Source organism: Vanacampus margaritifer, chromosome 3, assembly GCF_051991255.1.
Source record: "Vanacampus margaritifer isolate UIUO_Vmar chromosome 3, RoL_Vmar_1.0, whole genome shotgun sequence".
Taxonomy (NCBI): Eukaryota; Metazoa; Chordata; class Actinopteri; order Syngnathiformes; family Syngnathidae; genus Vanacampus; species Vanacampus margaritifer.
Window position 1 is genome coordinate 27,990,794 of NC_135434.1, and position 15,393 is coordinate 28,006,186.

Below are 15,393 nucleotides of genomic sequence, written 5' to 3' on the forward strand. Positions count from 1 at the left end.
GATGAATTACGGAAATACGCCAGCGAGATATGCGTGCTTGGGAAGTATGTTCTTGAGAACGGGCTTACCAAGACCCGACTCACTCCGTCCCAAGAACAAACTCTGTGTTCTTCATATTGAGAAACGGCCACTATTCCATTTGCTGTCGACTGAAGATGACATCATCTGTGCTGAGGAAATAGGTAACGACCAATCAAGGTTTACCTGTTGTCTGGGTTTGGTCAGCAAACTAAGCCGTGATTGGTCTTTACCTGTTTCCTGAGCACGGGTTATTTTTAAAGGTATTACTCATTCATTAAAAATAATGAAGTTATCACATTAATTATAGAGCAAATATTTTCTTCTTACTGTTGAAAATAACAAAAAATGAGTAAAGTATGCTTTTACTCATCTTCCTACTTAAAGCTACTGAACGCAGAAAATTTAATTTTGAATCACCGCTGCCACCTGTGGCCGGAAAGTGAAACAGCATTTTCCCTTCTTCACGTACACAACCTTGCACATGACGTTACATTCCCAGACAGAGGTCGGGAAATTTGTTTTCCCTCCTCTATTCGCTTGAGAGAAGGTAAGGCTGCTAGAGGTGAAACTGTGTCAATTTATCACCAGAGCCATGTTTCCACCGCAGGGCGTTTCGGTTATGGGGAGAGGGACAGGACTAACACAGGAACCGTCCTCTCAATCGGCCTTCTTGTGGCCATGTCTCCACTGCGGAGTACGGTCTTTTCGCGATGTCGTGTGTTTCGATCGATACGTAATCGCTGTGCGACGGTTTCTCCCGTGACGTCATCCAAGCGCGTCGGAAAACTCAGAAAGAGGAAAGAGGAAAACATGGAAGGCGAAGAAGCGATTGCCGTTTTTCTGATTTTCATGTTTGTGTACATGGTGTGGATGGAAGGCTATGGAATGAGAGGAGACGGCGTCTAGACGAAGAATTCAAAAAGTCTATCAGTAAGTGCAAAGAAAATAGACAAAGGATTATAAGGAGACTCCTTTTTGTGGAAGAGTCTTTAGCAGAGAATCCATGTCGTCGTTGCACATGGATACGAAGGGTAAGATATTTATATATAATTTAGATATTTTAAAATTACGGATTTAAATAAATACGTGCACATTTCATGTCGTGTTTATGCGTCAGGTTCAAACGATTTACTTTAAATTCTACTGTGTTGCAGAGTATTCTCCGACGCACAAGAAAGTTGTGGTTCCGACTTTCTTTGATGATCAGTGGCTGCAGAACTTCAGGATGTCACGGGAAACTTTTAGGTACTTGTGTGAACACGTGCAACCTGCGATGGAAAAGCAGGACACAAATTTTTGCCTCTGCGTGCCACTCCAGCAAAGGGTTGCAATCGCAGTGTGGAAGCTGGCAACACATGAAGACTACAGAAGCATATCCCACTTGTTTGGAGACAGCCGATCAACTACTTGCAAGTGTTTGAAGGACTTTTGTTCAGCTGTAGAAAATATACTTTGGCCTCAAGTTCTCCAGTTTCCAGATGCAGTCACACTGCGGGAAATGGCAAACTATTTTGAAAATAGATGGGGACTGCCACAATGTATCGGTGCAATAGATGGATCGCATATCCTCATCCTAACACCACAGGAGTACCACACACAGTATTTTAACCGAAAAGGCTGGTATTCCATTGTCCTGCAGGCTGTTGTGGATGGCAAAGGATTATTTTGGAATGTTTTTGCTGGGCTTCCTGGCAGCATGCATGATGCCAGAGTTCTGTGCAGGTCTGGACTTGACAACAAGTTCCCAGGACAAACACGTGTCGTTGAGGGACATGACATGGGATACTACATACTGGGTGATGCTGCATATCCGCAGACCAACTGGCTCATGAAACCCTTCATGGACAATGGTCGCCTCACAGAAGAACAGACAAACTACAATTACAGAATAAGCAGAGCTAGAGTGGTGGTGGAAAATGCTTTTGGGCGGCTAAAGGGCAGATGGCGTTGTCTTCTGAAAATAAATGACTAACACTGATTTGGTCAAATCGATGGTGATCACGTGCAGTGTGCTCCACAACCTGTGTGAAAGCCATGGTGAGGACTTCAAACAGGAGTGGGCAAATCCTGTTCACCTAAATCAGCCAGATGCACAGCTTAATGGTGGGGTTGATACAGGTGGTGCGGCTCGTGCTGCTCTAATGCGCTACCTGAAAAACTGTTAGCGTTCTACAGTGTCACTAGTGTTGTCTACTTTTAAGATAACAATACCATGTTTACATATGTGGCTTGATTGCTGTAATTACTTTAGCTTGGAAACACATGTAAGAGCTGAAAGATGCAACTCCATATAGATATTTCACATGAAAACATGTTTGCTTTATGCCTTTTGCTCGCAGTCATTCATTTTGTTTTATCCTTTTTTTCGTGTTGATCAGGGGCAGACAAAACAAGTTTTACTTCTTTCTGTCCCCTTTCATTTATTTTACTTTACTCATTGCTTTATATTGTATTTTTTGTGTCACAAATGGATCAAATTAATTGAATTTCAATTAATGAAGAGTCTTTATTTTAAAACACAAAAATGAAAATTTAAAATAAGGCACAATTATACACACTGTAAAAAAAGGATGTGCAAAATAGTAAAAAGTGTGCAATAAAACGTTAAAAAAAAAAAAAAAAAAAAGTTCTGTCTGGGTCTTCAGTCCGAGGTGGGGGTTGAGAATCGGCTTATTCCTATTGAAGATGACCCCAATAATGCCCCTTAAAAAGTAAGTCCCTGCTGAAACTGCCTCCTGGACTCTTCAGCTTCCTGCCTCCGCAGCATATAGTGTGCAGCAGCAGCCCGTTCATCTTGTTCTTTGAGGGTACGAAGGAGAAGTTCTCGCTGCTCTCTGGCCTCCTTCCTATCCTCAATTTCTTTCAAGAGCTCTAATTCAAAGTCCCTTTTTCTCTTTCCTGCAGAAAAAATTAATAGAAAATAATCTGATTGAATCCTCATAACACAGAAGTTTAGTTTGTGTAGTCTTTTAGGGAACAGCAAAAGACAAAATTAACCAGCAGTGTTATTTTCAGTTGTGCAATTAGGTTTCTAAGATACACAAAATACATCAAATTTATTTAAATTAAATACAACAAACATCATTACTGTCTCATGATATAAGTATGCTGGATGATCAGGAACACTTCACAAGTTTTTGGAAAATAAGCTGATGTACATTACAAGTCAAATGTATATGTTGAATTAACAAAAGATGCATTAAACCAGCTCATATTATGATTTTTTTCTTAAACAATTACTGTCTTGTGATGTAGTATACCCTGGACGATTATGAATACGTCACACGTTTAAACAAAAAAGTTACTGGCAAGTATCACAAGTTAAATGAGTGCCATTAAATCTGCCGCATAAATATCCAATATTCAATTCAACTGTTTGTATACTCACTGTTGCGTTTGGATTCCCCAAAATGGTGAGGAGTGCTGCAGGAGGGTGATTCCACAAATGAGACATGCGTTGTCTCCGAGAGTTGCTCTAAAACAAAGAAAACATGGACAAACATGAGAAACGTGCCATATCTTCAGCACAAAGAAGTAAACAAGCCAGTCTTCGTCCCACAAATTAACTGAGCTGTTGGGCTTCGAGCTAGGCTGCGTGCTAGCCACTTAACAATAGGCTAATGTTAGCTTGTTTAGCAACAATGCTAAGTTCAAAACAACATGAAATAACGGTGGAATGCTGTTATTACCTGTAGACAAAAGCTCACCGGGACTTGAATCTCTGCTTTCCTCCACAGTTTCATTCATGGATGTCTGCCCAGATTGTGGAGTTGAGTATTTTGTTGCTGCGGGGTTTGTTGTGTTGCACGGTCCGTGTCCGAGGATGGCATCTAGTTGAGTGTACCACTGCCCCGGCTGTCGTGATGTTTGAGCTTTCGATAGTCTTGTTTCAGTTTCTTAATTTTTTCGTGGCATTGCTTTCCCGTGTGATGTATTCCAAGTGAATCGAGGTGGGCTGATATTTGCTGGTATATTTTCTCATTCCTCCACGATGAGTCAAACCCCCTCTGTATTTCCTCCATACCGTAGTAGGCAAGCAAGGCCTGCACCTCCTCGTTTGTGCTTTTTCTTTCTTTCTTAAGAAAAATGTGTTCCTTCCACTGCTGAGTAACACACGCCTCTTCAGATGGGATTTAAAAACTCACTTTTTTGGTGTGTTTGGATGGTGTCACATCCTGCCCTAGGTTTAGCCAATCAGCGCCGGAGTCCGATCGGGACTTGTTTATCAGGCCGACGGAGTACCTATCCTCGAAGTAGGACCTCCGTTCCGATCCTTAAGTTCCCATAAATGTGGCCCGGTCGAGAAGGCTTCTGAAGGCTGGCCCCGTAGATTTACCCCGAAGTTACTGCGGTGGAAACGCGGCTCATGACTCATCTTTGTTGATTACATTGGGAGGGCGGTGTGGCTCAGTGGTAGCGTGGGTGTCTCGCAACCCTGAGGTTGTGGGTTCAATCCCAGGCTACTGTGACCATTTTGAAGTATTCTTGAGCATGATACTGAACCCCTAGTTGCTCCTGATGCTGCGTCATCAGTAGGCGAATGAGTAGTCAAAATCTAAAGCGCTTTGAGGGTCTTGTAAGGTAGAAAAGCGCTATATAAATAAAGTACTATTTACAAATCTTTTCTTATTTCCAAAGGCTTAATTCAACTGCAGACTTTGTCTACATTTACATGCAGTCAATAACCCTTTCACACCCGAATATTGGCAATACAGTATTCGAGTTCTGAAAGGCCATGTCAACACATGCAAAACCCAGAATATGCTTGTATTAGAGCCCTGGGTTATTCTTATTCTAACCCAAATATTTGGGTTAGAATAAGAATAATCCAGCACACCTTTTATTGGAAATTTGGTTTGTATTGTATGTATATTGGTCTTTGGCGTACAGGAACTACTTGTATGTGCGGCGGCCACCTTACGTTGTCACTCACTAAAGGAGCCTAACTTAAATACATTGCTTTCTCATTTTCCCATTATTTTCTGTCTATAGCGAAAAAATGCCAGTGTGTATACAGTATATACACACATATATGAGTGTCTATAAGTCCGTGCGTCGGGCACGCAACCCACCGGAAATACACAAGCAGGGGTAAACAAAAATGGTGAAACATAGCAACACAGCACAGAAGTACACTTTGGAGCAAGGAGGAAACTGACTATTAGTGTAGTGAGAAACATGATTATAATTATCTATTGACCTGGCTGTAAAATCTGTGACTATGTTTACATGCAGGCAACAACACTTTAAAAACTTTTGAAAGGCCATGTACAACGCGCAATAACCCGAATATGCTCTTATTTTGTTTTTTAAAAACCCGGATAAGGCCCCTGGGTTACCCCTTTCATAACCGGAATACTGGTTCATATAAACACAATCGGGATACTTTGAATGAACGGGGCATTGCTTTTCGTTGTGCGCATGCTCACAACCTCTTCTTCGTCTCCTTTTCCTCTTCTTTGCTTATTTGTATTCGCAAAAAATCTTGGTTTTTGTATTGTATGACGACTTGTATGCGTAGTGCCGTCTCACTCGCTACACGTACGGGCCTCGTTTAAATACATTGATTTCTCCGCAGCGTTTTCACGTTATATTGTGTCTCTATGGCGAAAATGCCACAGTTTGTGACAGGTTAACTATTCATGTGAGACAAACGCAACACCACTCGTGATGCTTAAACAATGTTTATCTCCAGCTTGCCGTGTTCAACAATACACGTCTATGTAGGAACATTAGATGACACACACATAGTTCCGCTTTATCCCAAAAAGTAAGTCTGTGCTTCTGGCCTGTACCGACAAGAACCACACTTCTGGAGCGTGGTGAGTGACATGAATATAATGTATTTTATTGACCGTTTAAAGTTAGAAGCGAAAAAATGAAGTCTATTTCTGCCATGACGTCATCCATGCTTCGCCCCCTTACATTGGGTTATTCCAAACACCATGTATACGGGGGTAACTCTGTCAACATGTACACGTGTAAACCCGAATTCTTTTTTTTTTTTTTTCAGGAAAGCTCAGTATTGTTCATTCGATTTGACATCATCATTGCTCTCCTTTTTTAAAAAAAACAAATCAATTAAAAAAAAATTATATAATAATAATAATAATAATATATATATATTTTTTAAATACATATACATATATATATACATATACAAACATATATATATATATATATATATTTTTTTTTTTTTGTATGTGGGTGAGTACGTGTGTGTGTGTGTGTGTGTGTGCGTGCGAGCGTGTGTGTATTCATCAGTTCACCTAAAGCCCATTAAAAAAAATCCCATACTAATAATATAATATAATAATAAATTGCCAAATGCAGAAACATCAATGTAAGTTATCACGATGTAGTGGCTTTCGCTAACAGACAGAATTAAGTAACCGGAATTAGGTTAAAAAATTCTATATACGTATAGATGTTTCTATAAATTTTGATATTTGGTTTTTATTTGAGGCAGATATTTTTTCCATTAAAATGTGATTTATGAGGAGGTTAGACCATTGGTCGATATTCAGAGTTTGTTTATTTTTCCAGTTAACAAGAATTGTTTTCTTAGCGATAGTAAGGGCTACAAGTGTAGATTGAAATTGTTTATGTGGTAAGTCAGTTGTTGTTAGGTCTCCTAGCAAACACAAGTTTGGAGATAAAGGTATCCTACAGTCCAAAATAGCGGAAAGTTTTTCTAAGACTTTAGTCCAGAAATACATAACCGGAGTACATAACCATAAAGCATGAACAAAAGTGTCTGTGACACAACGAGGCTGTTTTGGACTCAGACGCAGAGGAAGAGGTGGAGGGTAAAGCAGCTTTTAATTAACAAAACAAAAGGCTCTTCAATGAGAGAGGAAAAATAAAGACTATACAAACATTAACTGAAAGCGCTCCAAAAGGGAGGAAGTTCACAACTACATTCACAAACAAAAATCACTCTATGACTAAACAAAACTAAGCTATACAAAATTACAAACAAAGGTTCTCTCACGAGACAAGGCAAATAAAGGCAACAAGGCAATTGGATATCAAGGCTGTGGTCTATGGCAGGCTTCAGTGGCTCAAACGAAAACACTTCGGCACAAGACAGGGAAGACGCAGACTATTTAACACATGAGGGTAATGGGGAACAGGTGGAAACAATCAGGGATCAGGGTTGACACAGACACCACACGAGGAAGGGCAAGTGACCTGAAACGAGAGGAGTCAGACTTTTCACAATAAAACAGGAAATGACAAGACACCCTCACCGCGGTGTGACAGTACCCCTCCCCCTAGGGCCGACTCCTGACGGCCCAGGCTGGTCAGGATGATCCCTAAAAAAGTCTTCAATTAGAGAGTCATCCACGATGAAGCGGGAAGGTATCCACTGTCTTTCCTCGGGCCCATACCCCTCCCAGTCCACCAAGAATTGCCTGCCCCGGCCCCGCTTGCGGACGGCCAGCAATCGCTTGACTTTGTAGACGGGCCCCCCATCCACAATCACAGGAGGCGGCGGGGGCGTAGGAGCCGGAACCAGAGAACTCTCCTTGACTGGCTTGACTTGGCTTACGTGGAACGTTGGGTGAACACGCAAGGACCGAGGCAGGCGAAGACGGACCGCGGCCGGGTTGATCACCTTGGAGATGGGGTATGGGCCCACAAACCGAGGCGCCAACTTTTGGCATGGCACCTTTAAATGCAGATGTTTGGCTGACAACCACACTTTGTTCCCTGGCTGGTATACTGGAGCAGGTCTCCTTTTCCGATCCGCTGCTCGCTTGCCTCTGTCCCTCTGGCGCTCCAGAACCTGCCGAGCGGCTGCCCAGACGCGATGGCAACGACGGACCAAGGCATGGGCTGAGGGAACAGAGGCCTCAGACTCAAGGTTAGGAAAAAAAGGAGGGTCGTATCCAAAAACGCACTTGAAGGGGGTGAGTCCAGTAGCAGAGGTGGGCAGGGAGTTATGGGCAAACTCAACCCAAACCAGGTGTTTGCTCCACGATGCCGGGTTCTGAGATACAAGGCACCGTAAACCGGTTTCCAGCTGCTGGTTGAGACGTTCCGACTGACCGTTAGCCTCAGGGTGGTACCCTGAGGTTAGGCTGGCTTTGGCGCCTATTAGGCGGCAAAATTCCTTCCAAAAGCGTGACACAAACTGGGGCCCCCGATCCGACACAATGTCTCTAGGGAACCCGTAAACTCGAAAAACGTGTTTAATCATGACCTCAGCCGTTTCCTTGGCTGAGGGAAGCTTTGACAAGGCTAAGAATCGGACCATCTTAGAAAATCGGTCAACTACTGTGAGAACGGTGGTCTTTCCTTTGGAGAGAGGAAGTCCCATGACAAAATCCAGGGAAATTTCAGCCCATGGTTGAGAAGGAATGGGAAGAGGCTGTAGCAGACCCATGCGCGATCTGGTGGATGTCTTGTTTCGAGCACATACCGAGCAGGCCTCGATGTACTCCCGGACCTCCGGCTCCATGGAAGGCCACCAGAAACGCCGGGAGATGGCGTAAATTGTCCGTCGAACTCCCGGATGACAGGATAGAAGCGAGGTGTGACCCCAATGGATCACCTGTGGGCGCAGCTGCTCTGGGACAAATAGCCTATTCGCCGGACACCCTTTAGGTGGGGTTGCCTCCCCGTTGGCTTGTTTCACTTCTCTCTCGATTGGCCATGTCACGGCTCCAATCACACAGTCCGGCGAAAGGATGGTCTCTGGTTCCTTAGTTACAGGCTCAGGATCGTAGAGACGGGACAGGGCGTCGGGTTTGACGTTTTGGGACCCTGGCCTGTAAGTAAGAGAGAAGGAAAACCAATTGAAGAACAGTGCCCATCTGGCCTGGCGTGAGTTGAGTCTCTTGGCTTTGCGTATATATTCCAGGTTCTTGTGATCGGTCCAGACCACGAATGGATGCTTTGCCCCCTCAAGCCAGTGCCTCCACTCTTCCAGAGCAAGCTTGACGGCCAGAAGCTCTTTGTCCCCAACGTCATAGTTCCGCTCGGCCTTGGATAATCGTCGTGAAAAGAATGCGCAGGGGTGCATCTTTCCATCCTTCTCTGCGCGTTGAGACAGGACAGCTCCGATCCCCTCATTGGATGCATCCACTTCCACCATGAATTGCCGCTGTGGATCTGGTACTATGAGGATCGGAGCTGTGACAAATCGTTTCTTGAGCTCTTCAAAAGCGGCTTCAGCCTCCGGTGACCAACTGAACCTCACCAGAGTGGAGGTGAGGGCATGCAGAGGGGCAGCTATTGCGCTGAACCCTCTGATGAAGCGTCTGTAGAAGTTTGCGAACCCGAGGAACTGCTGAACCTTCTTGCGGCTAACAGGAGTGGGCCACTCCGTCACAGCCCTAGTTTTAGCCGGGTCCATCCGAACCCTCCCCGGAGCTATGACGAAACCCAAAAAAGAGACGGTTCCAGCATGAAAGACGCATTTCTCGGCCTTAACATACAGTTTGTGCTCCAGCAGTCTTTGAAGAACCTTGGAAACATGGATCTGATGAGTGGCTAGATCTGTCGAGTATATGAGTATGTCGTCTAAATAAACATATACAAACTGGTCCAGAAAGTCTCTCAACACGTCATTGATCATGGCCTGGAACACTGCAGGAGCGTTAGTGAGTCCGAAGGGCATGACCAGGTATTCATAATGGCCACTAGGTGTATTGAACCCTGTCTTCCACTCATCCCCCTCTCTGATCCTAATGAGGTGGTAGGCGTTGCGCAAGTCCAATTTAGTAAAGATCGTGGCTTGTTGGAGATTTTCAAAGACGGAGGACATGAGAGGAAGAGGGTAGCGGTTCTTTATCGTAATGTCATTAAGGGGGCTATAGTCTATACATGGCCGTAAGGAACCATCTTTCTTCCCCACAAAAAAGAAACCTGCTCCCGCTGGTGATGAGGAAGGACGAATCAGTCCAACCTTCAGAGAAGTTTCGATGTAATCCCTAAGTGCCGCCTTCTCTGGTCCTGAAACAGAATATAGGCGTCCCTTGGGAATGGTGGAACCAGGAATCAGTTCTATGGCACAGTCATAGGCACGATGGGGTGGGAGCGACATGGCCTTGGTCTTGCTGAAGATCTCCTGGAGGTGATGGTAGCATGGAGGCACGGTACTCAAATTCGGGTATTCTGCGTCTGTGAAGGATTTGACAGAAATGTGATCAACCGTGGTGATGTCTACTTCTCGGTTTGGTGAACCAATCCCATGGCTCACACAATTCTTTCCCCATCCCAGAACTTCGCCAGTTACCCAGTCTACATGGGGATTGTGTTCACACAACCAAGGGTGTCCTAGGACCAGGGTCCGTGAAGGAGACTGAAAAACGTGAAAAACTAGGTGCTCCTTATGTTTGCCGACTTGGAGCTGGATGGGTTCTGTGATGTGCGTAATAATAAATAGTTCACTTCCATTCAGGGCCCTAGCCTTAATGGGCTTGATTAACGGCTCAGTCTTGGCTCCTAAATGTCTCACCAGCCCCCAGTCAATTAGGCTCTCGTCGGCCCCAGAATCTATCAGGGCATAGAGGTCTGTGGGAGTGGTGTGATGGTTGATCCCCACTGACGTGAGTCTGCGTGGAGCCGCCGCCAGAGTCGTGACTTGACTCACCTCTTGGGTCCTTTTGGCTGGGCAGGCGACCACGAGGTGATCTCGGTTCCCGCAGTAGAAACACAGCCCTTCCCGCTGTCGACGCCGTCTCTCCTCCAGCGAGATCCGCGCTCTGCCCAGTTGCATGGGCTCTTCCTCTGGTTGCGCGGGAGCTGGTTGGCGCTGAACTGACAGAGATCCGAGAGGAGCTGACCCCCCTGATGTTGAGAAGCGCGGGAAACCCTCCATTGTCCTGGTCCGGCGAGCGCGGCTCTGCGTCACCTCCTGCAGCCGATGATCCGTCCGTATGGCCAGGGCGATGAGGGAGTCCAAATCCGGTGGAAGATCGACTGCGATGAGAAGCTCCTGGATGGACGTTGTCAGGCCCTTGAGAAAAACGTCGTAGAGCGCCGTGGTGTTCCAGCCACTCTCTTCCGCGAGAGTGCGGAAGCGTATGGCATAGTCACTCACGGAGTCCCTTCCTTGGATCAGACTGCTTAGCTGCCGGGCCTTTTCTCGGTCGGAACAGGCTGGGTCAAAGACTCCCTGAAGAGCGGCTCGGAATTTCGGGGCGGAGCTGCAAAGTGGGGAACAGCGGGCCCACTCTGCCGTGGCCCAGGCTCTGGCTCTTCCAGTCAGGTGAGAGATCATGAAAGCCACCCTTGAACGATCTGTGGGAAAAGCCTGGGGGGAGTACTCAAAATGAATGTCACAGTCTGTTAAAAAGGCCTTGCATTGTCCTGGCTCTCCAGAGAATCGCTCAGGAGAGGCTAACTTGATCCCTGATCCGGTATATGGCACGGGTAGGATCGGCAAGGTAGCTTGAGTCTCTGGCTCGGCCGGAGGGCTATTGGTGCGACTTCGAGCACCCGGAATCTGAGCTGAAAGCTCAGTCATTTGCGTTGCCATGGCGGTCTGAAACTCCTCCTGTCGGCGTAGACGGGCATCCTGAGCCCGCAAAGCTGCGATCCATTGCTCTCTTTCTGCTGAGTCCATGCTGGCCGAAGTGTTTTGACACAACGAGGCTGTTTTGGACTCAGACGCAGAGGAAGAGGTGGAGGGTAAAGCAGCTTTTAATTAACAAAACAAAAGGCTCTTCAATGAGAGAGGAAAAATAAAGACTATACAAACATTAACTGAAAGCGCTCCAAAAGGGAGGAAGTTCACAACTACATTCACAAACAAAAATCACTCTATGACTAAACAAAACTAAGCTATACAAAATTACAAACAAAGGTTCTCTCACGAGACAAGGCAAATAAAGGCAACAAGGCAATTGGATATCAAGGCTGTGGTCTATGGCAGGCTTCAGTGGCTCAAACGAAAACACTTCGGCACAAGACAGGGAAGACGCAGACTATTTAACACATGAGGGTAATGGGGAACAGGTGGAAACAATCAGGGATCAGGGTTGACACAGACACCACACGAGGAAGGGCAAGTGACCTGAAACGAGAGGAGTCAGACTTTTCACAATAAAACAGGAAATGACAAGACACCCTCACCGCGGTGTGACAGTCTGTAGTGTTTTGTAAGCATTGGAGACAAATGTCGGAGTCTGAGAGTCCCATTTTCTTCATCATATATTGAGTAATGTATGTTCTGTGAATAATTTTATATTGGATAAGTTGTAAATTTGTGTGTTTTGTCATTTTAAATGCGTTTTCACAAACTTGAATCCAAAAGTCAGGTTCCGGTGCTATAGACAAGTCTGTCTCCCATTTCGAGATGGGTAAAGACATTTTATCAGTATATGAAAGTAACTTATATATTTTTGAAAGTTTTTTTGTTGTTGTCGGAGAAAGCTTGTTAATATCTTTAGCTAAAACAGGCGGTTGGAGCGTACCCCGAAGTGTTGGAATTTTTTTCTTTATCATATTTTTAACTTGTAGATAATGTAAAAAATTTCCGTTTTTTATATTGTATTTTTGGAGCAAGGATGTATATGATATAAACATATTATCTGAGAAGAGATGGTGGAGATGTGTAATTCCTTTCTGCTCCCACACAGCTAAATGAAACGGTTGGTTGTTAAGTTGAAAGTCGGGGTTATGCCATAGGGGAAAAAGTCCACAGGGTTCCACTTGGGCATTTGTCAATTCTAGTGCCTTCCACCAGGCAGTCACGGTGGCGGAAATCATTGGGTTTTTAAAACAATTATGACGCTTAATCGATGTTGTAATAAAGAGTAAATCTCGAAGTCTGAGGTTATTACAATCCTTCTGTTCTAGTTCCAACCAACAGTTAGTGTCTCTGTTGGGTTGTGCCCATAGAACGATATATTGTAGCTGGTTAGCTATATAGTAGTACATAAAATTTGGTGCCTCTAGACCACCTTTGGATTTGCTTTTCTGAAGAGTAGATAGACTAATCTTTGCTTTTTTTTTATTCCAGTAAAATTTTGTTACGGCTGAGTCCAACAACTGGAACCATTTAGCCGTAGGTTTAAATGGAATCATTGAGAAAGAATGAATTAAATCAGTTAATTTAGGTGAGATTTTTATGCCTAAGTATTTTAAATTACCTATAGGAAATGAGTAGTGTGGGTCCTGGCTTGCAGGGTTCCATGAATTTTCTGTAATAGGTAGAAGTGTTGATTTTGTCCAGTTAATAGAATAATCTGATAACTGTGAGAATTTAGTTATTAAATTAAATACTTCCCCTAGCGAAGTAGCCGGCTTTTCTAAATAAAGTAAGATGTCATCGGCATATAGATTAATTTTATGTTCTGTTACCCCAGAGTGAATTCCTTGAATCCTTCTTTCCTGGCGTATGGCTAATGCAAGTGGCTCAATAAATATTGCAAATAATAAAGGGGATAGTGGGCATCCCTGTCTTGTGCCTCTCTGTAAAGTAAAGCTCTGAGATATATTCCCATTAGTAGTAACTGTAGCTTTTGGAGAATCATATAATACTGATACCCAGTGGATAAATGATTTCCCAAAGCCAAATTTATTTAAAACAGCAAAGAGGAAGGACCAGTTAACTTTGTCGAAAGCTTTTTCTGCATCCAATGATATAATAACTGCCTTTTTATCATGCCGCTGTGACATGCTAATAAGGTTAAAGAGTCTCCTAATATTATTAGTAGAGTGCCGATCTTTAATAAAGCCTGTTTGATCGCTATGAATAATTGTCGAGATTACTGTTTCTAGTCTAGATGTGAAAGCCTTAGTGATAATTTTAATATCAGTATTAATTAGTGAAATCGGACGGTAACTTGATGGAAGGGTGGGGTCTTTTTCTGGCTTTAATAAAAGTTTAATTGCTGCTGTATTCATGTGTGGGCGTATGTAACCCTTAGTTTTAATTTCTGTTACTACTCTTAAGAATAGTGGAGCAAGCATTAACCAGAAGTGCTTAAAAAATATAGCCGGATAACCATCCGGGCCAGGTGCTTTGCCATTAGGCATACTATCTAGAGCACTGTACAACTCGTTTATAGTAAGTGGCGCATCTAACATGTCTTTATATTCAGTAGTTAACTGAGGTATATTTAAGCTACTGAGGAATGCCTCAATATGCTCAGGGTTAGGCTTGTTAGTTTCTAAGTATAGGTTACGATAATAGTTATAAAAAATATGATTAATTTCTTCTGGTGATTGTGTGCATTCACCAGAAGTAAACCCGAATTCTGACCATAACCCGAATATTGCCTGCACGTAAACGTACCATTCTTATCAATGAAAGTATCCTATCCCTATGCTCCCAAGTCATAAATGTCGTATCTCCAATTAACTCATTCACTCCCAGTCATTTTCACTGAAGCAACCCCTTTCACTCACGGCTGATTTACTAGATTTTGACTGATTTTGCAAGGCCCACAGAATAACGTTTTCTATGGCTATAAAAACATGGAACCTACCAAAAGAAAGATTAGAGTTTCTTCTTTCATCATTCATTGAAAATACTGGCAAAAAGAGCTTGTTGCAACATGGCCCTGGTTGAGCTCTTATACTCTTCTGCCACCTGCTGGCCGTTATTAGTAATAACTGCCATTGCTTTAAGTGACCTCATTATGTCAGAAGACGTATCAAAGCCTTCTGTATGCTCTAGCATAAAAAAAACTTATAAATAAGTTTTTGGGAGTGCAGGACAAAGTTTTTGATATATTGTTTGTATCGTACACAACAGTAGCCTATATGACAGCATTATAAAGTACAGTACCATTTTTAACAATGTGATGTTTGGTAACTCAAGAAAGATGCGGGTTTTTTTTTCATTTTATGAAAAGTAGTGGTTTTGTGATGCCAGGATTCTGCCCAATATTAATGATATCAAACTTCCCTGTTGCACAGCAAAACCTTTAAGGCATAAAAATGAATTAAAAACAGAGTGATTTTTTGTTTTATTCTTCAAAGAACAGTACTAGTGCTATTGACATGTTTTGTCAATCAGCTTGTGGGTTCATAAGATATTCGACAACTTTCCATTAAAAGCACGTGACATGGATTTACATTCAAAATCCTTCTGATATGGGTTAATACACCAGCTGTCTGTCTATGACCCACATTTTTAACCACTACTTGTCACTCTGGTTTCTTCGCATTTACAGTTGTACATAAGTTTATTTAATTCACTCAAAGCTTCAGTACTACGCAAATAATTTGAAGATTAAAAAAAAAATAACTTCGCATTGAACTGGTCTACATGATTTCAACCATTTTTGACTCCATATCACACTGCTGACTGTTTTGTTTCGTCCCATCACTGACGTTTCTCCTTGCAGGTCAGCATGCGTATGTATGGACCTCTACGTAGTGTAAAATTTCCCCTTGAAGCATTATTAA

The 15,393-nt window shown here is 43.4% G+C and overlaps 2 protein-coding genes across 7 annotated transcripts in view; both read right to left on the reverse strand.

Annotated features, from left to right (window-relative positions):
* The window catches only part of pdzd2 (PDZ domain containing 2), a 111,503-nt gene that overhangs the window by 66,350 nt on the left and 29,760 nt on the right, over nucleotides 1-15,393 (reverse strand). The window lies entirely within an intron of this gene.
* On the reverse strand, nucleotides 2,623-6,038 carry LOC144049181 (uncharacterized). Its single transcript, XM_077561879.1, has 3 exons — nucleotides 3,711-6,038; nucleotides 3,410-3,496; nucleotides 2,623-2,919 (listed from the first exon to the last, which is right to left on the reverse strand). Exons 1-3 carry the CDS (start codon nucleotides 3,766-3,768, stop codon nucleotides 2,726-2,728), a joined length of 339 nt encoding a protein of 112 aa, XP_077418005.1. The 5' UTR covers nucleotides 3,769-6,038; the 3' UTR covers nucleotides 2,623-2,725.

Excerpts from the sequence above, each read along its gene's own strand:
- LOC144049181 (XM_077561879.1), bottom strand. The coding sequence starts at position 3,768 with ATGAATGAAACTGTGGAGGAAAGCAGAGATTCAAGTCCCGGTGAGCTT. Across the intron at positions 3,497-3,710 it reads CGGTGAGCTTTTGTCTACAG|AGCAACTCTCGGAGACAACG; the intron begins GTAATAACAGCA and ends TCTTTGTTTTAG. Across the intron at positions 2,920-3,409 it reads TGGGGAATCCAAACGCAACA|GAAAGAGAAAAAGGGACTTT; the intron begins GTGAGTATACAA and ends TTTTTTCTGCAG.